The sequence below is a fragment of the Bos indicus x Bos taurus genome, chromosome 15, assembly GCF_003369695.1.
Source record: "Bos indicus x Bos taurus breed Angus x Brahman F1 hybrid chromosome 15, Bos_hybrid_MaternalHap_v2.0, whole genome shotgun sequence".
NCBI classification, from domain to species: Eukaryota; Metazoa; Chordata; class Mammalia; order Artiodactyla; family Bovidae; genus Bos; species Bos indicus x Bos taurus.
In genome coordinates, this window is record NC_040090.1 from 46,865,183 (window position 1) to 46,891,611 (window position 26,429).

At 43.2% G+C, this 26,429-nt stretch overlaps 1 protein-coding gene across 1 annotated transcript in view; it reads left to right on the forward strand.

The window, feature by feature from the left end:
• The window catches only part of INSC (INSC, spindle orientation adaptor protein), a 101,074-nt gene that overhangs the window by 17,422 nt on the left and 57,223 nt on the right, over positions 1-26,429 (forward strand). Inside the window, exons 2-4 of the mRNA XM_027563356.1 lie at positions 11,084-11,429; positions 12,404-12,456; positions 13,515-13,638. Coding sequence (XP_027419157.1) covers positions 11,084-11,429; positions 12,404-12,456; positions 13,515-13,638 — 523 coding nt within the window. The remainder of the gene's footprint in view (positions 1-11,083; positions 11,430-12,403; positions 12,457-13,514; positions 13,639-26,429) is intronic.

Here is a 26,429-nt window from a genome sequence, read left to right on the forward strand (position 1 = left end):
TTGCTCAATTTTGATCTTACTCCCAAAAGTTTCTTCTTAACGTGGCTCTGTGTAGAAGAGATTCCTGTTGGTTCCGTTTTAAGAGTCTAGTGTAGTTGCCTTGCACTCACCCCAGACAGGCAAACCCCTTCTGATTTCAGTTACTATTCCTAAATTGTCACACTGTCCTTTGCATTAAATACGCAGTGGCTCATCCAAGTTCTCATCCTCTCCAGATGCCTCCTTACTGCTGCTTCTCGTACAGTTTTGTAACTGCAGGTGATTTGTCCCCAGCCGCTTGCAGTTTGAGTTTTGTAGGAATCCTTTACCGTCTAGTTTTGTTGTAAATATTATCCATGGGGTTTTGGCTCTCTTATCTAGTTACTCTGCCAGTTTTTATATGGGGAACTGGAGTGACTGAAAAACTATACTGCCACAACTGTCATCTTTTCAGAATTCTTCCTTATTTCTCTTACTTTTAAGCAACTAAGTTCTGATGATACAGCTGCTTTAATTCAAATCATTCCAGAAATAATGAACACACACAGTATTGCCTATCAGAAATGATTCTAAGCAAATATTTACATATAGTTGTAATATACATATTACACTCTGGATACTACAAAAAACATGATAAAAAAGTTTTGTGTTTTAAATAGAAATACTTAAAGCAGATGTCAGCAGAAGATAATTTTCACTTATTAATCAAAAAATGCCTAGAAGTTAGGTACTATCATCACTCCATCTTGCTAGTGAAGAAGAGGAAACTCAAACATAAAGAGGCTTTCCCAAAGTTGTAGTTAGCAAGTGGCCAACTAGTAGTTAATCCAGGCAATCTAGCTCCAGGATTCATACTCGGAGGGGAGTAGTGGTACCCAACAGAAGCCACCTGATGCCTGGAACACCCAGTGTCATGCCAGGCTCTGATGCTGGCACAGTGGTACCTAGAAGATGCAGCAGTAAGAGAAGAAGCAGTGACTCTGATAGTCTGAGATGTCTAATAGAAATCAGAGAGCATGACGTTGCCCAGAAGGAAAGGCAACCATGCTGGATGGACCTGGCAGGGCCTGGAAGTTAGAATAACAGCCAGTGGAAGTCTGCTGAAGGAAGAAAAGATGACAGCATGATCCAATGCTGCCATGTGGTTGACTGAACCTGTCTTTTTTTAGGGGGTAAGGAGGAAATATATGAGTGGAACTCTAGGGATGCCTGGAAATACTTGACACTATGGTACATCATGTTGGAATGAGAATGAAGTTGGCTGTATTTGTTTATGTCTGTTTTTCTCTTGGGCAGTGTAAGGGCAAGGGTTGCCAGAACAAAGCCTGGTATATGATCAACATCTGTAGCGTTTCACTGAATTGACCAGGGATTGTTTTAAATCTTATGAAACTGGTTGAGACTACTTTATGTTTGTTACAGGTATCATATGGGGACAGGCACTTCCTATGGGAGCTCAGACCTCCCTTCAGCCACTTCGCCAAGGCTTAGATATATATCCCCATTCCTCATTGGAAAGCCATTTGCCTGTAAGTTCTGAGAATCGGGATAATGGTTGGTTAGGGTTCAAGCTCCACCCAATCAGAGCATTGCTTCGTGGAATATAGGAATGTCTGCACAATGCCTTTTACAAAGGTCTCTCTGATTCTGCTGACATCTGCTTTAAGTACTTCTATTTAAAACACAAATATTTTTATCATGTCTTTTGTAGTATCTAGTTATTTGGTCAAACTCAAATTTTAGCCATAGGTTGATCTACACTTTTTCTGACATCTAAGCCAAAAACAGAGTACACATTGTCTGAAATATAGCCCCAGAACAGAAGATGGAGTGATGTCATGGATTCCAGTCTATGTTCCCAGTCAGGGCACTCATGCTTATCTTGCATGACACTCTGCAATTTCTGGAAATATTTTTGGTTGGCAAGGCTCATAATCTGTTTTCCAGAAACTCTTTGGTTTACTTGATTCAAATAAGTATTTATTAATACCTGCTGTGTGCTGGATACTGGTGATGCTGAGATAAATCAGGAAGTGCCTACTTTTGAGGGGAATCTCAAAATCTAGTGAACAAGAGACACAGGTGGAGAAACTCTTTAGTATGGCCAGGGTGCACACTGTCTATGAAATCAGGCTGCCTACATGGAGTTCTGGCTCTCTTAAGTCTTGTAAGTGTTGTGCACCTCTATTTTCATCTGGAAAGTAAAGGCAATAAGAACATTCACTTAACCAGGTTACTGTGAAAATAAAATACTGCATGATAATTGTACAGCTATGGGGCACAGTAAGAGTCCAATAAATATTAGTTATAACTGGTGGATTTTGTCTACTTTCTCTTTCCCCGTGACTTCAGAACTGCTTTCCACCCAATTATCTATTTTATTTATTTATTTAATGCGATTATATATTATCCCAATGGCTTAGTTGTAACTTGAGTAACTTGGGGGCAAAGCAAGCTGAGTAAAGTCAGGCTTTGTAGGTATATACATGCCTTGATCATCAACCCATTTTGACCTCTACCTGCTGGTGGGCCAGAGCCTCCAATGTCCTCCCATCCCTGGTCAGAGTTGGCCTTGGACCTGAGTGGGATGTGCCTGCTTCTTGGGGCCTGGGGATGAGCCACGGAGTGGGGTTAGGAGGAGGCAGGAGGCAAGGATCCATGGGCTTACTAATCTGCTTGTTTATTCTTCTCTGTATGTTCGGTTGCTGCTGGGAGAGAAAGAGGAGGTATCTGTTTAAACAATCTCTAGAAACGGAAGTTATTTTAAGTTCATTCTTAAAGAAAACCAGATTCTTCTTGCCCCGCAGGCGCCCCTTGTCTGTCTTCGTCTCTGAAGCTGTCACCCGGGAAGGCAGCTCCTGGAACTGCGCGGCCAGGAGTGGGTTTGGCCTGAAAGCAGCAATTCCCTCTCTGGGGCCCGTGATCCTGGTCTTCCCGCTACCCAGAGCTTCAGGCAGAGCCAGTGGCTCACAGTTTCCCTTCATCTTCTTGTTGCCAATAAGCAGTCCCTGAAGTTCTTCCTTGAGAAAATAGCCCCACTTGTCTTCCTGGGTTGAGGCATCTCATCCTGCTCTCGGATCTTCTTCACATTTTTTGAAGGGGTGGGCAGAAGGTGAAGCAGTAAAGCAGAGCAGTGAAGAGTAGACTCTGGAACCAGAAAGACTAGGATTTACTACTTTTGACCTGGGTGACTTTACTTCTCTGCATCTCAGTTTCCTCATCTGTAAAATGGGGATGATGATAAGACCCGACTCAAACAGTTGTTCTGAGGAGTAAGCCAAATAATTCATGTAAAATACTCAGCACAGCTCTCAACACATGGAATGTGCTCACTAAATTCTCACCATTATTATAGTTATTAGAGGTGCTAATGGAGAAGGCAATGGCACCATTCCAGTACTCTTGCCTGGAAAATCTCATGGATGGAGGAGCCTGGTAGGCTGCAGTCCATGGGGTCGCTAAGAGTCGGACACGACTAAGTGACTTCACTTTCACTTCTCACTTTCATGCATTGGAGAAGGAAATGGCAACCCACTCCAGTGTTCTTGCCTGGAGAATCCCAGGGACAGGGGAGCCTGGTGGGCTACCGTCTATGGGGTCGCACAGAGTCGGATACAACTGAAGCGACTTAGCAGCAGCAGCAGCAGAGGTGCTGAAGTGTTGCATGTGGGGAAGGGCAGCCAAGAGAATGAACATTTTTGAGCATCTTCTTTGTGTTATGCAATGTCCTTTCGTGTTCACCATTTAATCCGTCCATCAACTCAGTGTGGCAGGTTCTATTATTATCTCAGTTTTACAGATGAAGAAATTGAAGCTCAGAGAGGTTAAGAAACTGACTAAGAAGGCTAATGTATGTGGTGAGGGTCAGAACACTGGTTATTGTGGTGGAGGAGTGACCAGAAAGGGGTGCAAGGGTGACTTCTGGAATGCTGCTAACGTTCTATTTCTTTGTCTGTTTTAGAATACCAGGGTACATTGATTTTATGAAAAGTCATCAAACTGCAGCTTGATATTATTTGTTTACTTCTAAATACATATGCTGGGAAAGACTGAGGAAGGGAGGATAAGGAGGCAACAGAGGATGAGATGATTGGATGGCATCACCAACTGAATGGACATGAGTTGGAGCAAACTCCAGGAGATAGTGAAGAACAGGGAGGCCTGGTGTGCTGTAGTCCGTAGGGTGGCAGAGTTGGACACGACTGAGCGACTGAACAACAACAACAAATACGTATGTTACTTCAATACAAATATCAGAAAAGGGGGAAGAAAGCAGCAGCAGGGCCAACCTGGCTTTAATCCCTCACACAGATTATGAGCAGCAGGCCCAGCTCTTTCTACCACCGTGTGCAGAAGTGCAAGCCTTGTTGGTCTGGGCCTGCGGAAGCCCCTCTTATGCTCAAGGCCTTTACACAATAGGCTGTTCTGTCTGAGGAAGCTCTGCTTCAGGGTCTGTTCAGGCGATTAAGGAGGGATCAGGATCTTCCTGAGCCAGTCTGTGGGCCTGGCTGCCAGAGTGAGGCCTCCCTGGGATCGTTAAGTGCAGAAGGCTCAGGTCTAAGAGTCTGGCCTGGGATCCAGCCATTGCTGGGCTCTAGGGTGGGTGATGGGGTCGACTGAAGACAGAGCCAACTAGGCTCTCCCTGTTTCTCCCCACTAAGAGGACAACTTCTGTCTCCTAGCTGAGCCATACACCCTCTCTCCTTTGGCTTCAGCTTTGTAGCCAGCTTCCATCTTCTGGTCCTCTGGAGCTTGGATGCACTAAGGCTTCCTGCTGTGAAGCTCAGGACACAAAGTCAGAGAGACGTACCGTCTCCGCCTGTGTTTCCGGTTGGGGAAGAAGCACGGGAAGTGAAATTCTTTCTAGAAGGATGGGGTGGAAAATCCTTTGGCTTGTCATCTGAATTCCACCTCCCTGCCAAACCTCATCTTTTAAAAAGAAACTTAAATTATTTTTTGCTTAATAGTTTTGGATTTGCAGAAAGTTGCAAAGATAGTACACAGTTTTTCTATATCCCATATACCCAGTTCCTCTGATTACTGTCTAATACCCACTTGGTCCATTAGTCACGACTAAGGAAGCAGCATTGGCCCTTTACCATTAACTAAATTCCAGACTTTATTTGGATTTCACTAGTTTTTCCGTGAATGTATTATTTTTTTTAATGGTTTCAGGATTCTATCCAGGGTATCCTGTTACACTTAGTCATCACCGCATCTCCTTGCTCCCCTCTGGTCTATGACGGTTTCTTGGTCTCCGCTTGCTTTTGGTGGCCCTGAGGTTTGAGGAGTGTCACTCAGGTCTTCTGTACATGTGTGCCGTGCACTTAGTTTGTGTGCAAACCCTTAGGTTGGTTCCCTGTTGTTTTTCCCATGATGAGACTGAGTTACGGGTTTAAGGGGAAAATTCACAGAGTTTGAAGTGTCTTTTTCACATCCAATCAGAACTGTGCTGAGCTGTGCTGTGTTTAGTCACTCAGTTGGGTCCGACTCTTTGCCATCTCATAAACTGTAGCCCCCCAGGCTCCTCTGTCCATGGAGATTCTCCAGGCAGGAATACTGGAGTGGGTTGCCATACCCTCCTCCAGGGCATGTCAAGACTGAAAGTGAAAAGTGAAAGTAAGTCACTCAGTCGTGTCCGACTCTTTGCAGTCCCATGGACTGTAGTCTACCAGGCTTCTCTGTCCATGGAATTTTCCAGGCAAGAATACTGGAGTGGGTTGCCATTTCCTTCTACCTGCTATCAATGTGGCTTATCAGCAGTGAGGTTGATCTCTTGGTTAAGGTGGTGTTTGCCAGGTTTCTCCATTGCAAAGTTACTTTTTTCCTCCACTTTCTGTTCTCTTTTCTTTGGAACTGAGTCATCAGTCGCAGCCCACACTCAAGTCCGACACCACCGCCATCCATTTTTAATCTTCAAGTTTCTCTGACACAAGACCAGTAAACACACAAACTCATCTGAGTATTGACTCAGGTAGGGATACACAGACTGTCACCCAGACACCAACACACAGATGACATAGACAGACACCGAGATGAGTTCATATCTGCCAACATGGACAGACACAGACACAAATATACAAACACCGGGGAGATCAATAGTTTTGTCATTCCATTTCTCTTACCAGCAGAGTGATAAATCAACTAGGATTTTAATCAGCAAAGCTTCTGAAATCCCACTTTCCTTCTAATTTCTAAAGACCTTAAAGAGCAAGAACTGAGTAATAACCTCCATGCAAGTTGGGGAGGAAGCGGGGACTGATGAAAATCTTGGTTTGGGGATCTCATCAGACTGAGATGGGTTTCAGGGAAAAAGTGACAGAGGTGAAGTGTCTTCATCATATCAGAAGTGCATGCTACCAACGTGGCTTATCAGAAAGGAGGTTCCCTTGTGGATGGGCCCAGGTCATTGGCAAGTGGTGGCTTTGTCTTTCTTTTTCTACCTGGTTCTTCCACGGCCCTTTCCCACCCAGACCAGAAGTGAGGGGTGTGCATATCTCCCCCTGAGGACCCCAGAGCTCTTCCATGGGGAGATGTGCCAAGAGCCCATCTTAGCACTGTGGGTTTCCTTTGTGCTGGGTGCTGGTCTCAGCTGCTGTGATTTAGGTAGGAATCTTTCAACTCCACTGGTCTCCTCCTGTCGTTGCCTAGCCTGCTGCCCTTGAATAGCTTTTTGGGGCTTTCAGCATAAATGCCCAAGCCCTACTCTGGCTTCAAAGCTTCTCAAGCTCAGGGCTTTCCTCCTCCTCCAAGCTTTTCCCTCTCTTTGCTCCCTCTCTTTCAGAATGTTTAACTCTAACCCCACTGACCTACTCATTGTCCTTTCATCTGCCATACCCTGGAAGATGCTCCCACTGTCTTTAGGTGTTCCAACTCTGTTGCTAAGTTGTGTCCCAGCCCTACCCAGCTCTAAAGCCACCTTCTACATGAACCTACCCTGATCTCCAACTGGAATGAAAGGCTCCCAGAAAACCATTTTTTTAAGGGATGGCACTGACTGAACTCTGCTTAATTATCTGTGAACTTGTGCTTCAGAAAAGATTCTTTTGCTTGCAAGCAATAAAGATTAACTCTGGGCCTTGTTCCCCAATCTTCAGTTGATGCTGGAGTTCCTCATGGAACAGCTGAAGTTGCCGTCATGGAAGTGACTCACATCCGGCACCTCCAGTCTGTTGTTAACTCTTGGTTCTAAGTCTCATAGTTTAGGGAGAGGGAATCAGATTAGTGCAGCTTGGTTCAGGAGCCCACCCATGGATTAACCACCAGCCGTGATGAAGAGCATCTTCACGCAATGCAGACAGGGCTCCTGAGGGACCACCTTATGTTTGGGAGCAGGGGCCCGCCCAAATGCTGAAGCCTACATTGCCCCACCAAGAGGCCAGGCAGCTAATGTAGCTTGCCTTTGCCACTGATGGAAGGAGGGAGGGTGCAGGGAAGACAAAAACAACAGATGTCCCCTCCTAAGTATTTATGAAGAGAATGAGTCAGTGAGTGAGTGACTGGTTTATTTGTTGCCCCTTAAAAGCCCCTAGGTCAGTTTGCCTCCCAGGTCTGTATCTCTAGAACATGATGGGCATATATTTTTCCATCTCCTGTATCCCCTTTCCTATCATGTTGTCATGAATGGAAAATGTTGCCAGTGTATCAGTAAACAAAGGATGCTGCAGCCATCAGGCCACTATAGCCGCCCCTGAAAGTGAGCCCCGAGGGAACTCAGAATGGAGACAGATGGGCCGCCTGCTGCCAAGCCCTCAGCCTCTGCAGCCTCACTCTGCAGCCAGTGGGCTGCCCTGGGGGAACTCAGGATAGAAAAGAACAAGGTACCAGGCCTAGATAGCTAGATAGCTGAGATGCATATCAAAAGAACGATTTCAGGGAGTCCAGACTCTTGCATCTTCCTATACATAAATAGTGCTATATTCATGAACTTGAGATGTCTGGCTTTCTTTATTTAACAGTACTGTTTTGATGTTCTGTCTACTTGGCCTTTGTTGCAAAACCCCCTATACATCCTGGCTCCTTCCTTACCTCTTCGGAGCAGTCCCTTGGAGCTATTCTGAAAGGCTACCCCCCAGACTTGAAGTGCTCAGTTTTGTCTGTCAAATAAAACATAATTCTCAATTTTTCAGTTGTGCATTTTTTTGTCACTTGACCTTGTGCTTGATGCCGTTCCCTGGGAGGTGGAATAGTGGAGTCGTGGAGAGTCCCCCTGCAGAGGTAGAGCAGTAGATGCCTGCCACTCATTCTAGGTGGAGCTGGGATCTGTCAGGCACTGGTGAGAAACCAGATATGAGGGACTGTCCCTCATAGGATGTACAGAGTGCAGACAGATATACAAATTGCAATAGAATGTTATTAGGCTCCAATGGAGGAAGCATGGAGAGGTGGGAGCTGCTGGGGGGCAGCTGATGAACTCTGACTGAGGCTTTTCAGAGAAAGTAACATTAGAGTCCAGTATCGCAGAGTGAATAGGAGCTTGCCGGGTCAAGAAGAAAGAAAAAAGATTCCGGTCTAAGAAATTATCTGTGCAAGACAGGGGTATGGATTGTAAAAGACTGCTGTACTTGGGAAACAGGGAGGTTGAGTGTACCCTGAGTGTAGTGTGTTTATGGTGAGAGTGCTAAGATTGGAGGGAAGATGGAAAAGGGAGGTGTATAGAAAGGAGGCTGAGGCCAGATCTAGGAAGCTCCCCATCTGAGCCTCGGGAACTTTAACTTGTGGAAGGAGGCGGTTGGTAGGGGGGACTCACATAGGGGAATAACAACATATATGTATAGAAAGTTCTCCTGCATTGTTGGGGAATGCATTGCTTCTTTGGGGAGCTAATGTGGCAACTTACTGAACTTCGCTCCTTCCTACTCCTGGGGTCTATGGCATAGAATGAAAATACTGATATGTAACGGCACATGTATAATGGGGTCTGTAGTGGTCAAGAACTAGAAACAAATGAGTGCCCAAGAATGGGAAAATGTTTAATAAATTGTGGTATATCCATAAAGTGATTTTTCATCCATCTATCTTCTATTAAAATTCTTTACAAAATATAATAGCTATTTTTCATGAAGGGAGAGGGAGATAGAAAGGTCATTGGTAAGCTCTTATTTTTAACAATTTAAAAAGCTGTAAGGAACCACATGTATAATTTGCATAAACAGTATAAGTCTTGTAGTTAAAACTTACATTTAAAAGCCTTATAGACAGCTGCATCATTGAGAAAGTCCTAGTCCTTCTCATTAAAAATGAAGATGTGATTTTAACCATGATAATTGGAGCATGCCTTTATCATTTCAGTCCTCCTTGGTACCTTGGGCCCACCTATCCACTCTCCTCCATGCTTTCTGTGTGCTGTGATAACTCGGAATAAAAGCCAAGTCCTCACCTTGTCCTACACAACTCCGCAGGGTCTGCCCACCTCCACCGTCCACTCCCCTCACCTCAAGTCCTCCGTCTCTCTCCCTGTCAGGCTAACTCTGGCCTCCTTGCTATTTCTCACACATCTCACAGACATTGTGTGCCCCAGGACCTTTGCTCTTGCTGTTTTCTCTCCCTGAAACAATTTGCCCCCAGATATCCACACGGCTCACTCCCTCATGGCCTTCAAATCTTGGCTCACATGTCCCTTTCTCAGACAGCCTTCTCTGATCCACCTATTTTTACAATGCAGTAACTACTCCCCTTCCACCTCCACAACTCTCCAGACTTTTTTCCTGTTCTTTTCCTTCATGGTACTTACTACCTCTAGTATACATTGCTTATTTATTTTTGTTTATTTGGAAATTGCTTTGAAAGTTGACTCTCGTCTCACTTGAATGTAACTTTCACAAAGGAAATGGCTTTTTTCTACCTGTTGTTATAGCCCAGAGCTTGGACAGTACTTGGCATGTAGTAGACTCTGAGTACTTACTTGTGGGATGAATGAATGACTCGTGGTAGATGGAGAATGGCTGGAGGCAGGTAAGATGCATAACAAAAGACTAGTTAGAAGCCTGTTACAAGCCAAGGGCTAAGGGACTCAAACCCAGCCTTAAAGTTTAGCTGTGCATATCTTTTTCTGTTGTAACTTTCAAATGATGTTGAAGTCTATTATTTTTTAACTTCTCATTAGTGTGTCTTGTTTATTTAGGCAGATCTGAAACTCCAGGAGAAGGGAGGCTTGGCATGTTGATCTCCACTTTTCCCACAGTGCCTGGCAATTACATGCTATTAAATATAATTCACTCAACCAATGCTCAAAGCTTCATTAATGATCTGATGTTACTTACTATTATTTGACTAAGTGATTTTTAGAGTGAACTTTATTTGACAAAGATTTTAGGATCTAATTGATATTCTTATGCTGTTGTATTAAATAGAGTTAATTTTGTTCCATTAAAAATGTAGTATGGGACTTCCTGGCAACCGGGTAGTTCAGACTCCATGCTTTCAAAGTAAAGGGAGTGGGTTTGATCCCTGGTTGGGAAACTAAGATCTCACATGCTGCATGGTGAAGCCATCAAGTAAGAAAAAATAAAAAGAAAAATATCTAGCTTAAAAAAAAAAAGTCATATACATGCTTATGATAGAAAATTTAGAAGTTAGAGAAAAGTTGAAAACAAATGAAAAATTTTTTTCATTTCACTACCCATAAAGAACCACTAGCATTTTAATATTCCTTTTAAATATTTTTCTAGACATAGCTTTTTAACATAGTTATAATAGCTGTGTTTACATTTCTGCATACTGATTGCATACTTTGTGTTTATTAATGCTATAAACTTTTGGAAAACATTATTTTAAATAGGCTCACGTTATATGTCACTGTACTATAGCTTATTTGACATAACCAGTACTTGATACTTAGGGTTTTTCTGTTTTCTTCTTACTGTAAAAGTTATTTGTTACTCTGTCAGACTTCATGGCCTGGTTTGTCTGGTCATCTGCCCTCAAAACATCTTATTATCTATAAGATGGGCATAATGAGGAGCAAGAAGTTTAAGGTAAGTGAATGCAAGAAACAGTGGTGAGCATAGAGTAGGTGTTTAGGAAACATCAGATGGCTTGGGATTGAAACTGTGGGAACTTGAGGAGTGCTAGGAGCCTTCATGATGCTGTGCCCTGGCTGCAGGCCGCACCTGATGCAAGTGGACTCAGTCCAGCGCTGGATGGAGGACCTGAAGCTCATGACGGAGTGTGAGTGCATGTGTGTCCTGCAGGCGAAGCCCATCAGCCTGGAGGAGGATGCCCAGGGTGACCTCATCCTGGCAGGTGGCCCTGGCCCTGGAGACCCCCTGCAGCTGCTGCTCAAGCGGGGCTGGGTCATCAGCACTGAGTTGCGCAGAATTGGGCAGAAGCTGGCCCAGGACCGCTGGGCGCGCGTCCACAGCATGAGCGTGCGTCTCACCTGCCATGCCCGCTCCATGGTCAGCGAGTACAGCGCTGTCAGCAGGAACTCTTCGCAGGAGATGAGCCAGGTCGGTTGCCTGGCCTGGGCATGGGTGGGCACTCAGAACTGGGAGTGTCTTTTAAAAGAGTGGGTCTGAATTGCTTAGAGTCTGAAGTCTTCCTGCCCCAGGGACCTTCCTCCCCTTCCAATGAAGCAGGGAAGACAGTGAGGACCTTTACTGAGTATCTGCTTTGTGCTAGGAACTGTGCTAGATGTTTTTATACACATCTCACTTAACTTATACAACCTGTGAGGCCAACATAACTTGTGAGGCCACAGTGCAAGACACTGAAATGGTTAAATACACCCACTTTAATGCCAGACTCCCTGGGTTCAAATTTCAGCTCCGTGTGCTGTGTGACCTCAGCAAGTTACTTCTCTGTGCTCTAGTTCCATCATCCTGATGAGTATAATAATAGAATTTATTTCATAGCTCCATTGTGATGACTGAGTTCTAATTAAATTAATTAAAAATATTAGCTAGTATTATTGTCCTCATTTTATAGATGTGGAAATAGAAACTCAGAGAGTCTAAGTAACTTGCCCAAAGTTACGCGTGAATGGTATAAATGGGATTCAACCTACAGCTTTCTAGTTTCAAAGCCCATGATTCTGAATCTTCTTCAGGTCCAGAGTGAACCACTGAAAATCCCCCTTCATATCTGTTTCCTCTGGCATCACTTTGCACCTTAGTTCTCTACTCTTTTCCTTGCTCCACTTTGCACAGTATACTTGTCTTCACTCTTTGAAACCCAGCTCAAATGCCTCTTCCTCTCTGAGACTTCCCAGATCCCTCAGCACAGTTAATCACTCAGTTTTCTTTCCCTGAGCAGCTGACGATGAACTCTGTTGCCATCCATTTCGCACGGTTGTAGTTTATGTGCCTGTTTTCCAAATCGGATGATTTGATTCTTCATCTTTATGCCGCAGAGCGCCCAGCTCAGCAGTTGGTCTTCGACCAATGCTTATTGAATTGAATAAAATTGATCTATTTTTCTGCAGATTGAGAAGCTGCTAATGGAGAAGTGTTCAGAGCTGTCAGCGGTCACAGAGAGGTAAATCTGGCCCCTGGGTGAATCTGGACTGCGTCTGCCATCCTTAGGCAGAGGAAGGTCCTGGCGTCTGTCTCCTTCCATGGGAACAGTGGGGCTGGGGAGGGCTGGTGGTGACCTGGGAGCTTCCTTTTGCAACCTTAAGAGACTCCCTGGGGATTTTCTGCTCTGTTTTCAGGCATGGGAGAATGTAGAAGGCAGAGGAGAGGCCTGGCCATAGGAAGAAAGAGGATTCATGAGGGTTGGTAGCAAGGAAAGGTTTCTCACAGCTTTGAGAAGCCCCCTGATCTCCATGGTCAAGGCAAAGTGAAAGTGAACACACACACCTTATCCTCACATCCACACTGACCACTCACACAATCACAGGGGTACACTCACACCTTCTCCATATCTCACATACATAAACCCGCAATGACACTCAGACACATACACACACTCAACCTGGCCTGTTTACATACCCAAGAGTGTGTTGACACTCTCCCTCATGCTTTACAGCCCCCAGGCCCTGGAAGAAAAACCTGCAACTTGACATTCCTAGGGCTGTGTGGGCTCTTTGGACTTCCAGCATCAAACATTCTCAGGCCTTAAGGGTGGATTTTATCTTGATCTTCCTGGGTGAGGAGAAAATCCTCAAGGCTCCTGTCTGCACTGCTGCAGGCAGCCATTTCTTAAAGGGGCACGGGCATCGCGATACACCTTCAGAGTGAGCATGGCACACCAGCATCCCTCCTCTGCAGCTCTCATCCCCCATCTCTAGACACTGATGGTTGATTCTCCCAGGGAGAATCCCAAAGGTATGGATTTAGCCACTTTTGGGTGGCCTTTCTTCCTGGTGACTTGCACTGTTAGCTCCCATTCTAGGCCAGCTCTTCTCGGAATGCTAGGAAGCCGGAGGATGAGCCAGTCTTGGAATATTTCCATTTTGGACTCCCCTGGAGCTGATATCCTCTTCCCAGGCCACTTGTTCCACCACCAGGCCTGCGACAGGCCCAGATTTGGCCCCGGAAATGGCTATGACCGCCTGCTCCTTCTGGTGGCCCATCGAGGGTTTCTTTCCCTAGGTGCCTCCAGGTGGAGAATGAGCATGTCCTGAAGTCAATGAAGGCCTGTGTGAGCGAGACCCTGAGCACTCTGGGCGAGCACTTTGGCCAGCTGCTGGAGCTGGCCCTGACCCGGGAGGTGCAGGTCAGTGCTGGCTGGGCGGCGGAGGAGGGCTGAGTGGTTCTGCTAGGCTTGGGGAAGCTCCAGAGTGGCCTTTCTTGGGGGCCATCCTTCTCAGACTGCCAAAGTGAACTCCAACACCTTAGAGACAGGACTGTTAGAGCTGAGCAGAGGCTTGCTGAGCATCTAGCACAGCTCTGCATTTTCCAGATGTGAAAATTGGAGCCAGAGAGGGCAGAAACTGACCTAAGGTCACACAGCAAGGCTGTGGCAGAGCACACCGTCTCCTAATTGTACTTTCAGTATTGCTCCCACCACCTTAACTCTTCTCTTTTGAGTTATTGTTCACAGCACACACAATGAATCTTTATTGTCCCCAAAGACTTAAGGCACCTGCAGGGAACATGTCAATTCTGGATATCCTGGCAATAGAGAAGAATCTAGAAAGGTCAGATAGTCTAGCTCCTGCCTTCAGGCAGTCTGGTGCTTGATTCCAGAAAGAACGTAGGCTTTGGAACCTGACAGATCTACTTTCACGGCGTGGTTCATGGCGAGACCTTGGTCAGGTTCCTTAATCTTGTAGCCTCCCTTTCCTCATCTATAAAGTGAAAATCTTCCCCAGAAGAAAAGCGAGAGGGCTAAGTAAACAACGTTTGAAAAGCACTTAGCACATAGTATAGGTTAAATACGTGTTATTTCCTTCTCTTGCCTTTTCCTATTTTAAAAGCCTCCAGAAAAGCTGATTCCATACGGTTTTCATTAGGAAAGGTATTTACATGTTATTTATAGTTACAGAAATATTGTGTTACATATTTGCCATTCTTTTCCCACCATCAAGTAAAAGCTTTCCACAAATAACAAATCCCTTCCCGTATCGGCTTCTATCCAAACTCAGCCTTTTTACCTAACCCAGCATTTCCTTTCTCTTTTTCCTGTGTGTCTGGCTCGTTTTGCACACAGCACAGGCCCTTCTGATCTGGCTCACTTGCTGGTCAGGGTAGCTGGCCCTGTGCAACCCAGAAGGGTCTGTAAAGTTCTCTCTCCCTGTCCCCAGAGCCTGGGACAAGGGGAAGGAAGGACCGGGGCTCTGGTGCTTAAAGCTGATGAGCAAATGCTGACAGTCACATGTATGGTCAGGGAGGAGTTCAAGCTGGGGCCAGTGTCCCAAATGGAACCATCAAGAACCATCAAGTCCAGAGGGACCCACTGGAACATGGGAGCTAAAGTGGGTGTAGAAGTTGGAGAAGTGATGAGCTGGGGTATTGAAGTCGGTGGTAGGGACGAGGGGAGCCTGAAGGGACGCCTGAGCAGGAGCACAGGTGCCTGTTGACTCTTTTTATACCATTTTGATGCTCTTTTGCATCAAAGTACCAGGAAGTACCAGGCTCACACTTTCATGCATTGGAGAAGGAAATGGCAACCCACTCCAGTGTTCTTGCCTGGAGAATCCCAGGGACGGGGGAGCCTGGTGGGCTGCCATCTGTGGGGTGGCACAGAGCCGGACACGACTGAAGTGACTTAGCAGCAGCAGCACTAGGCTCACGTAAAAGGGCTGAAGTGGAGGAGTTCTGCTGGATTGTGAACAGAAGCCAGCAGGGTTTGCAAGCAGTCAGTCCCTAGCTGTTTCTACTCGCAGGCAAAGGGTAGGATGTCTTTTTGATGCTCTAGATCATAGAATCCTGCGGAAAAGCTCCTTAGGCTGTCAGGAACCTACCTGGGCCTTGTGGACTATGTATCTGATTTCCCGGGGCACCTGGATCCATTCTGTTTTTCCTCAACTTGACCTTGTTCAGGGTGGAATTCCTGATCTAGTGCTTTGGGAAGGCTTAATTTTGAATTCATGTTGGATCTGCTTCTGTGACTTGAACCCTCATCCTGCCGCTACTGTTACTGTAAGCATACATAATGACCTGCCTCAGGGAGATAACCTGAGCTGCCTGACTGTAAGGAATTGAAACTAACACATTCCCCTGCCTGAGGCTCGCCCATTCTTGGGAATGTTTGCTAGGATTGAATAGTCTTTTTACTTGGTTTCCTCAGCCCCTTCCCATCTCTGGTTCATAAAAGAACCTGACAACCAGGCCCCTTTTCAGCGCTACCCTACCATCTTCTCAGCCAGCCAGCTCTCGAATAAAGTCCCTTCCTGATCCCAGCACCTTGTCTCAGATCCATAGACTGATTGTGCTGCTAGTTTGGACTTGGTAACCCTTCTGCTTCCCTGCCTAAATCCTGCCGCATCCTCAGATCTGCCCACCTGCATCACTGATACTCAGCCTGAGAGCTGTTGTATCAACTGCTCCTGTCTTAGGACTGAGTCCCTCATTGATCCCCCTCCCCTGGTGGAGGGGGCAGTGTCTGTCCTCCATTCCTCTGTGTACTTGTTGGTTTCCTGACAACTCCTCCCTTCCTTCCCACATGTCCCATGGTGTCCTCTAATCCCTCCTATGGGCTGAGCTTGCTGTGCTCATAATATTTCTTGGCTGATCTTTAGCTTCTTTTTACATTAGAAAGTTTCCAAACAGGACAGTGGTGACATAAAAAGATACACCACCTGAAGGCAGGGTAACCCGTGTGCGGTGTTGTGAGCATGTGTTTCCTAAATGGGTGACTAAAATACTGTTCTCTAGAAGTTAGTAATTATACCAGGATCCTATGTTTGCCGTTGTTATTAGTCGATAAGTTGAGTCTGACTCTTGCGACCCCATGGGCCCCCAGAGGGCCCCTGCCAGGCTCCTCTGTCCATGGGATTTCCCAAGAAAGAATACTGGAATGGGTTGCCATTTTCTCCTTCAGGGGATCTTCCCAACCAGGGATCACACCCACATCTCTGGCATTGTAGGCAGATTCGTTATTCTTTATCATCTTGACATAATTAAACTTAAGTTTATTTCTTTATATTAGGATTTCTCTTATGATATGCTACTGTGAGTCTTCTTAAAGGTCCTCACATATTCATAGTATTTCTTGTCTGAACTGTAGTTTGCATAAACACGGAATTTGGTTTGTTTTGTTCACTAATGTAATATCTGCTCACAGTAGGCATCCAATAAAGATTTATTAATGCATGAATGTTAAGCAGTGTGTTCCAAACTTACATAGTTACAGCTCTTTTTTTATTCTTAAAGCACCCATTCACTTATTCTGGGATACTGGTTTTTAGGAAATGCAATTTGGGAAAATTCCCTTTGTGCACCAGGGAGCCACGTAGGCTCTAAAGCAGAGAAACAGTGCTCTTTCCACCACAAATTACAATACACGGTAGAATGGTGCTTGTAAGGAGGGCGGTGATAACCCAGCACTACTTTGCATTGGTCTGCTCCGTCCTGGAATGTTCTGTCAAGCTCCAGATTCTAGATGTGTTATTGCCAATGATTGTGTTCAGGGAGGTCCCTGGAAGGATGAGAATGGGCCAAAGATTAAGATATGTGGGGACTAGGTGGAGGAGCTGGGACGCTTAATCTTGAATGGACACTGTATTACCTCCAAAGAGAGGAAGCGAATTTATAGGACATTCCATGAAAAAAAGGAGTTGGTAAAGCAATAGGGCTGCCCCATAGTAAAAGGTCTGCTTTAGAAACTTCCCATCACTGAGTCGTGCCAGGAAGGGTATTGGCAGTAGGTGGAGGTTGGATTAATTACTTGCAAGGTTTCTTCCAATCTTGATAACGTATACATCTATGAATGTGAGCCTTGTGGAGTGGTGAAATGAGCATAGCATTTGGAGGCATCAGGGTTCAAATCCTGTGCTGCTTACTGGATCTGCAAACTTTGAGCCAGTTGCTTAACTTTGCTCAGTTTCCTCATCTCGACAGTGGCTTGTTGTCGGCATTAAATAAGACAACACAGGACTATGGGTGGTACTCCTCTGATTGTGTCAGTAGCTTTACTCACTAGAGACCTAGCTACCTTAAGAGAAGCTAACAACAGGCTTTGCTAAAAAGAGCCTCCTAATCACCTAATTACTATTTCTTGAGATAATTTAACTACTTGGTGGGCATAGAAATTTAAGGCTTACCTGTTAGGAGTCACCAATGGAAAATTAATGAGTATTAAGGATTAGACTTTCTTGGCTTAAAGGATTAGCTGTGTGGGAGGTAAGCGGAAGAGACTTAACAGAGGTTGATTTACTTGAAGACGACTTCTAGGGGACTCTATTGAATAAATCACCTCTCACCTGTACTTTTGAATTTCTTGACTCAGCCTCATGTGGATAGATGTTTTGTATTCATCCCATCAATCAATATTTATTTTAGTTTAAAATATCACCTTTATTCTAGTAGAACTGGTTCGTGAGTTTATCTCTGACTCTGTGGCTGCATGAACTTAAAACTTCATCTCGCCCCTAAGTTTCCCCTCCCAGTGCCAGGCAGACCTGGGCAACCTCAGACCGCACCTGGGGCACAAGTACCTATCTTGTGGCAAAGGTCAGGTCAGAGGGACGCTTCCTAAGAGAAGAGAGGCAGGTGCTAAGCTGAGTATACCTGGTTCCTTCTTCCAAACTCACTAATGCATCCCTACCCTCTTGGCAAGTGACATAGAGGTGTGGGGAGTGAGGCCAGCAGACGTGGTGTTGCTGAACCCTCCCTAGCAGAGCAGGAGGACTGGAGACCAAGCATCACTCCTGAGTGTTCACAGTTCTTGTCCTGTAACCTTACTGAACTCATCCATCCACGTGTGGTCAGGCAAGGGTATGGCTGGGCCCTTTGGAAGAGGAGGTCAGCTCCCTATGAAGCCATCTTTTCCCACCTTCAGGAAGCTATCCACCCTGCTTCCCCCCCCCCCCCCCCCCCGCCATAACAAACTCTACTCCTTTGTAGATCCTTCTGGAATCCCAGTGGGCAATTTAAACTTGGAAATGACTCAAAATACTACATTCCTTAAATTGACTCTAAGGAGATTTTGTAACTAAAGGTTATAATTTGCTTTCCTGTTCTTTTTCCCACTCTCAGATTTTGCTCAGCTATGGTACCTAATACAGATAATCAGAGGCTGCAGGGCAATTCAACAGCAAGGTAAAGGTAATCCAAACATAACTGCCAGGAGGAGAACTATCAGGATGTTCAAAATTTTTAAATGGTCTTCTATCTCATTTTAAAGTTCCCTGAGAAAGAATAAAGTGAAAGGAAAAAAAAAAAAACCTGAAAGCTGAATCCTTTTACTCTTAGCAATAATTCAAAGCCCCCAGTTCTTAGATTAATAGGATTCTCCTTAATTTTCTTATTCAGCTCATCCTAGTCAGGAGGGTCTCATCCCAGTGTGTGTGTGTGTGTGTGTGTGTGTGAAATTATGTTTCCCTGGGTAACTACAGCCCAGGCTGTTTCCCCAGAAATAGGAAGGATTTCTTCAGGGCTTTTTGATTTATACTGGTCTTTCCCTATGATACTTGAAAGGACCCAAAGAGTTGGTACCTTGCATACACTGTATTATCATAGCATTGCTGCTGTACTCACAGAAAGTTAACACAGGCCAATCAACCCTAACAACCGTTAGGGTGGGAATTCCAGTCAACATGTAGTCCCAAGACTCTCTTTAGGGTTGCCAGAGACCTTAATAGGCACTCATTTGTGGTTGAGAGAAAGAGGGTGGATGACAGGTACCGTCTTGGTTGCATATGCAACAGGATGACTATTTCAGTTGTCCATAGTCCACAAGGATTCCTGAACATACATTCACTGGAGGAAATGAGAAACCACAGGTTAATCGTGATGTGATGGTTACCATATTTGGGAGAAAAATGTCTCCTTTTTCATGGACGGGTATGTGATATATTTCTTCTTCGTAGCAAAGCCAGGTATTTGTAATTCCTCCTCAAGGACTTGCTCGATTTGTATTCTTCCCCGCAGTGTTTTCAACATTTGTGAATTTCAGGCTCTCCTGTAAACGTTGTGTTTCTGCCACTCCAGGCTGCATTGATTTGGACTGCTTGAACCTGGGATCTACCACTTCGGATGCATTGCATCCTCTGTGTTCCCAAAGATTTCCTAGGAGAAGTGCAAGCACACGTATTTTTAAGGACATCAATTTCTAGATCTTCAATTTTCATTTGTTTTCTTTTTTAAAGACAACCCAATGATACGTCGTTTTTAGTAGCTCTTCTGTTATTTTCTGAAAGAAAGGCATACTCCTCACTCATCCCAAAACTTATAGTGCATTGCCACCCCCCCACGCCCACTTTTTAGCAAAAACCTTGGAGGGGGAGTGAGGAGAACAAACAAAAAAGAAACCTATATTCATGAACCGTAGATCTTTAGGCTTCCATGCATTTCCATGTTTTAAATATTTCTGTTGAGAAAAGCATTATAAATTGTGTATTTTTCCCAGTGTGGGAATTTTCTGAATCTAGAAGTGTGGTAGAATGGTAGAGTGTGTGTGTATGTGTGCGAGTCACTGAGTCATGTCCAACTCGTTGCATCTCCATGAACTGTAGCCCGCTAGGCTCCTCTGTCCATAGACTTCTCCAGGCATGAACACTGGAGTTGGTTGCTATTTCCTTCTCCAGGGAATCTTCCTGATCCAGGGATCGAACCCTGGTCTCCTGCATTGTGGGCAGATTCTTTACAGTCTGAGCCACCAGGGAAGCCCATCTTATCCATTTATTCTCAAATTGTGCAGAGCTCTTGAGGGATATTCTCCGTAGACAAAGCAAAGATAGCACAGGTAGGGCCAATCAAACACTAACAATGGATTTAGGGGAACTTTTTAAATGCAAGCAGTTCTTTTCAGCTCTGTGTTGTGCTCAGCTCTAAGAGATGTCATTGCTGCTGCTGCTGAGTCGCTTCAGTCGTGTTCGACTCTGTGAGACCCCATAGACAGCAGCCCACCAGGCTCCCGTGTCCCTGGGATTCTCCAGGCAAGAACACTGGAGTGGGTTGCCATTTCCTTCTCCAATGCATGAGAGTGAAAAGTGAAAATGACGCTCAGTTGTGTCCGACTCTTAGCGACCCCATGGACTGCAGCCTACCAGGCTCCTCTGTCCATGGGATTTTCCAGGCAAGACTACTGGAGTGGGGTGCCACTGCCTTCTCCGAAGAGATGTCATTAGCTGGAAAGAAAAGTATCTTTAAAGAACCAAAGACTTTAAAGTTTAATGATAATGATTCTTTTAAATGTAATTGAAATATTTTTGAGAAAGACCACATTTTTCGAGATATACTGGATAAAATTCACAGAATCAAGTTTTGCATGGTTTTCCTATTCAGATTTGATGCATATTATTTAAGGCACCAGTTAGACTATTTTGTCTAAACACTTTGTGAGATATTTACACTAATTTCTACTTACTGTTAGCAAGAGATATAATTAATTTCTGGCAGCGGGACTAATTAGATTTAAGTATAAATACTTTTCTTCTTCTTTAAACACATAGGGAAAATTGATCATAAGAGCTACTAAAAATAGTCAAATGATATTTTTATTCTCAGATCTTATTTAATTATTCCTTGAAATAAACACAAAAAGTTCAATACACAAACACATCTATTTACTGAAGGAATACAGTGCCTTTTATATTTCCAGATTTATAATTAATTTACAGTGTAAGCTATGTATTACTTTGCATTTTGAAAAGTTTAATAGATTGTTTCATCTTGGCTTTAGAACATATACAACTAAATCAAATTTTATTTTAAGTCTATATTATTTTAATATTGGCAGTTTTTAGCATTTTCCCTTATAAAATGATTTCCATAATTATTTGTCAGCATTTTTAGCATTTCTTGGAACACATATTAAAATTTTTTAATTAAAAATGAAGTCAGGTCTATATTGAGAAAAAGCTAAGTTGACTTGGCTGATTGGGTTGGCTTAAAAACAGTCTTTGCCAGTTAGGTCATAGGGTGGGTATTTTCCATAAATTAAATATACAAAAGCTGCAGATTCAAGCTTTTTATAAAACATATTTGAAACACACAAAAATATTTGATTAAAATTGTATTGGTGATGAAATTAATAATATTTTGATTTTCTTAATCCTCTCTGAATAATTTGGATAATCCAAGGTGCTCTAAGTGAAGGAGTTGAAGGAGTAGTGGGTATAATTAAGAGTTATTTCATATGTCTTGGTAAAGTACTTCTGGATTTCTTCCCAGAAATTGAGATAAGTGAATGAATGAATCTAATGATTGGGTAAGAAATACTTTTGCAAGTCAAATGGTTTCCAATTTTTGCTTCTACAAATTTATATGCATTATCAGCTGGCAGATCATTAAAAAATAGTGTTTGATGATAGATCACTGAGTGACTACATAGCTCAGAATGTGCTCAAAGGGTGAACAACTTGTCTATACAAACTCCTCCCATTCTTCTTTTCATTTGATTTATAGAAACAAGATTTTTCAGGATTTATATCATTAAGTCAATATTTAGTCATGGATAAATAAGTTAGAAAGCCTAAAATGTTTGCAAAGCCTTATTTATCTCATTAGGAGATATAGTTATGATAAAATTTTAATTTTTATGATTTATAATTATTTTTCAAAATTTATCATCTATGTTGTATTGACCAATTGTACTGATGATAACTGTAACACTAATTCAACTAAGAAGAGATTATTTTTAAACACTTGGAGCCTTATAGTCAAAGAAATAATAGAAGATTTCAAATTTCAATTATAAGCCTGATAATGGTGATTAGTAAAATTATTTGAAACTTAAATGTATTACATTAAGATAAAATTCTGAGGGAGAAATGGAATAAGAATGTAAATTTTAAAATGAAAAGATGCAAAATGGTCCCATGTTAAAGAGATTACTCATGTATTTTTAAACATGATGATGGTATCAAGTTTTGGTATGTAGATTTCATGGAATACATCTAAAACAGTAATGCAGTCATTTTATTTTATGTCACTATTTATAGTCTGCTGGAAATCATATCATTTCCAAATTTGTTCTTTAAAGTTATGATGAAAAACTTACCTGTCAAATTAAAAATTTATAGGGGGACATATATTTTAAAAAGTTCTTTTAGGGCTAAATGAGAAAAAAAATGACATAGGATATACAGACACCCTAGTTCTATAATATGATGGCCATTGTCTCTGCCTCTTGCTGAGAATCGCTTCAGCCTTAAGACCCTGTCATCTTGGCAGGGTTTTCTTGTGATGCTCCTGAAGCTTGGTGCCTATGGGCCTAGTCAGAACCTTCCTTCTGCCCTGTGCTTCTCAGAACATTGTCTTCCCAAAGCTTTTGAATATTTTAGTCTTAAATAACATTTTTCTGCTACATCTTTATTTTTTTTTCCCCCAGTAATGAATTATGTCTAATTCAGTTTTCTCTGTCCTCTGTTAATCCCCAACTCATTTCAGGAAGACTCATTGATTTCCTTACCATTTGCCCTGCTTCTCATGTGGGTCTCTTTCCTTACTTAATTCATAGAATGAACACTATTTGTTGGATCTGAGCAGTGTTTCTGCTTTCACTTCTCTTTCCTTTCTGGCACATTCTTTTGTTTCTAAAAATACTCTTTTAGATTTTAGGATTTCCCTTATTGTGAAAAATAAATCTGCCCCAGACCTCTGGATTTAAGTGATCTTATCCATTTTTTTGTCTCTCTAAACTGGATAATTACACCTAGGAGATATTTTCCCAATAGACCACTAGCTAATCCAAGCCTGAATTCAGTTATTATTTCGCCTGTCTCCTGTTTAACATGTCCAGTCTTTCTGTGCCTTTCTTCAAGCCCTAATTCATGCATTTCTCAAAATGCTCTCTTGGGCACAGGCAGTAATAACTATTTATTTATTTTAAAACATTTTCCCTTGCAATTTATCTCATGATCCTTTGACTATTTTGTGCTGATGTCTGTACTTTTCTCCTGTGTTCCAGAACTCTATTAACACATAACAAACAACCCCAACAACAATTTTCTTTACATCTCACAATTTTAAGGGTCAAGAATTTTGAGCTTGGCTGAGTAATTTTTCTGCTCCTTGTGCCATAGATAGAGGTCACTTGGGGATATTCAGCTGCCTAATGGTTCAGCGAATCTTAGAAAGGTTCCTCATGCATATGGTGCTTTGGAGGAGACGGCTGAAAAGCTGGTCTCAGTTGAAAGCATTGATCAGGGACCCAACACATGGCACACAGCATCTCTAGCATGACAGTCTCAGAGTTATCAGACTTTTTGTGCGCTCAGTTGCTCAGTCGAGTCTGACTCTTTGTGACTTCATGGACTGTAGCCAGGGATCAGAACCATGTCTCCTGCATTGCCAGGCAGATTCTTTACCACTGTGCCACCTGGGAAGCCCCATTAAACTTCTTACCTGGTAGCTTAGGACTCTGAAAAGAATGTTCCAAGAAGCCTGAGTGGCAGCATCAGAGTTTCTGATGACCTAGCATTGGAAATCCTGAAATGTTACTTCTACCACGTGCTGCCTTCTGTTGGTCAAGAAAGGTACGAAGACCAGCCCAGATTCGAAAGGCAGGGACATTAGAACCCACCTCTTTATAGGAGGAGTAGAAAAGAATTTGTGGCCATCTTTAATCTACTTGTGTTTATGTCATCCCTTTGCATGGCTTGGCTGCCCTAACTATATCTATGGAGTCTCTCTCTGAACCTTTGAATGAGGCTTCACGATATTTCCTTTCTCCATCTGAGAAACTTATTCCAGGCTGATTTTTGAGAGTTTACTCCTCCTAATAAATTTCACTGGACTGTAGTCACTCTTTCTGATGGACAAACAATTAAAAATATACCCCCCTTTTTACATTTTTTTATTTAGGGTAGTTATATTGTATGCATCTCCTAAACACTTAAAAAAAATCTCTCTCTTGTTCTTCAAGATCTTCATTTTTGTTTCATATCTGCCTAATCTGTCTTAAAAAATTCTATCATTCAGTTTAATCGGTCTGTCTTTCTTTATCTTGTTTTCATTGTTTCACCACTCTTCTCATGAGAGGCTGAAGCATATTTTTGAAACATCTCTTTCCTCCTCGATTACTTGAAAAAACTTGATTTTGTAGACTGTGTTGGTTTGAAACTGACACCAAGATAGGATTTGATAAGAAACGTCTATGAAAGATAAAGGGAAGGAAGCAGGAGGAGGCAGTGGGAAAACTGCAAGTCTGACAACTGAGAAAGAAAATGGAGATGGACGAATTGAATAGGAAGAGCTGGAATTTTCAAGCTCAAGTCACCTGTTAGTGAAGTTCCCTGCTGGCAGTCTTGGGTTCGCAGTGGAGCCCCTGCTGTGCTGAGTCAAGGCTGGGAGTAGCTCATGGGGCTATGTGCCCCCTGCAGGAACACAGTGGGGGGCCTAACAGGGCAGCTGGTGGGGCTTTCAGTCAGCTCTGCCTGCTGCACGGAGAAGCTCAGGCCGTCACAGCGTAGAGCACTGTAGATGCTAATGGAAGCCAGGGAGGAGTACAGTGCTGCAGTTTGGTAAGAGCTGCTCATGAGGCTGGATTTTCTCCTTATCTTGAGACTTCCATCTCTAGTCCCCGGGAGATCCTGCTGGCACTGGGGGACATGGATTCACTGACTTTGGCAAGTAGGAAGTCACATTCACAGGGGATAAGGTCTAACTCTATCATGTACCACAAGTGTAATTAACCTTGGTCAGATTTCTGTGTCTCAGTTTTTCTCAGCTCGGAAGGAAATCTTGCACAAAACTTTTGAGAGCTCTTCTGGCTCTGACGCCTTCCAGCTCTGACACATTCAATACTCAGAGCCTTGATGATTCAGTAGAGCCTTTGATCTCTTATCTTTCCAAATTTATTCTTGTGAAAAGGATGCTTACAACTTTTCATTGTCAGAGAGCTGACTCACTGAGACAGAGCTGAGGTGTGACTGTAAACATGGATAAGAAATTTTCCTCAGACATAAATGGTCTAATAGCAGCAGATGATTGCCAAAGACATTAGTTTTGAATAATTTAACATAATGTTATCTACTGCGAGTACAAACACTAATCAGGAACATTAGGTAATTCTGATTTAGGTACAGGACCCCAATATATGAAACGTGCATTTTCATGCTAGCACCAATAGCACTTACATAACTGCTTGTGCTAACGATGGGGAATGAGTCTAACAAGTACATTTGCTACAGAGATTTGCAGTGTAAATCCTGGTTATTAATTTTACCTTTTGTTAGATATCTTACAAGACGCATCTACCCAATCTTAGGAAATAATTTTTATGTTTAATGTGTCGACAGATTAATTACACACTTAATCTTAGACTGGTGTATGTAGAAGATTAGCATATTGCTATGTGTGAAGCATTCTGAGTTTGAATAAAGAAGAAAAAGGGAAGAGCTATTTACCTTGAGCTTCAAGCCCATTTAATTTAAATAATTTTACAAATAGGGAAATTGAGGCCTAGGTTGTTTGTCGCAACTGCCCAATATCACAAGATAATAACTCCTAAGAATTTTATTTTGCTTCTGTATGCCAGATACCTTTATAAGTTCTTTATATATATGAGCAACTTTAAGAGATGGGTAGAACCACCAGAAGAGATGGACACTGTTATTTCCACCGTCTTACACATGAGGAAGCCGAGGTATGAAAGGGTTGAATTATCTCTAGGGCACTTAGAAGTGGCAAAGCCAGGATTTGAACCCAGGCACTTTGGCTCCAGAGTCCATGCTTTTAACCCTATACATACTTTACATACTTCCTCATCAGTATAGTGTGTTAAAAAAGGCAAGCCTGCACTGGAAATTGGATCTCTTGATTTCCTATGTGTCTTTTCCGTAACACCAGGGTTAATTAGAAACAAGCCTATTTTAATATTTTAAAACTAACACAGCAACTGAAACTGTACAAGTGGCTTCCCAGAAGTCCTACTCTCTCCCATGAGGACCCCAAAAG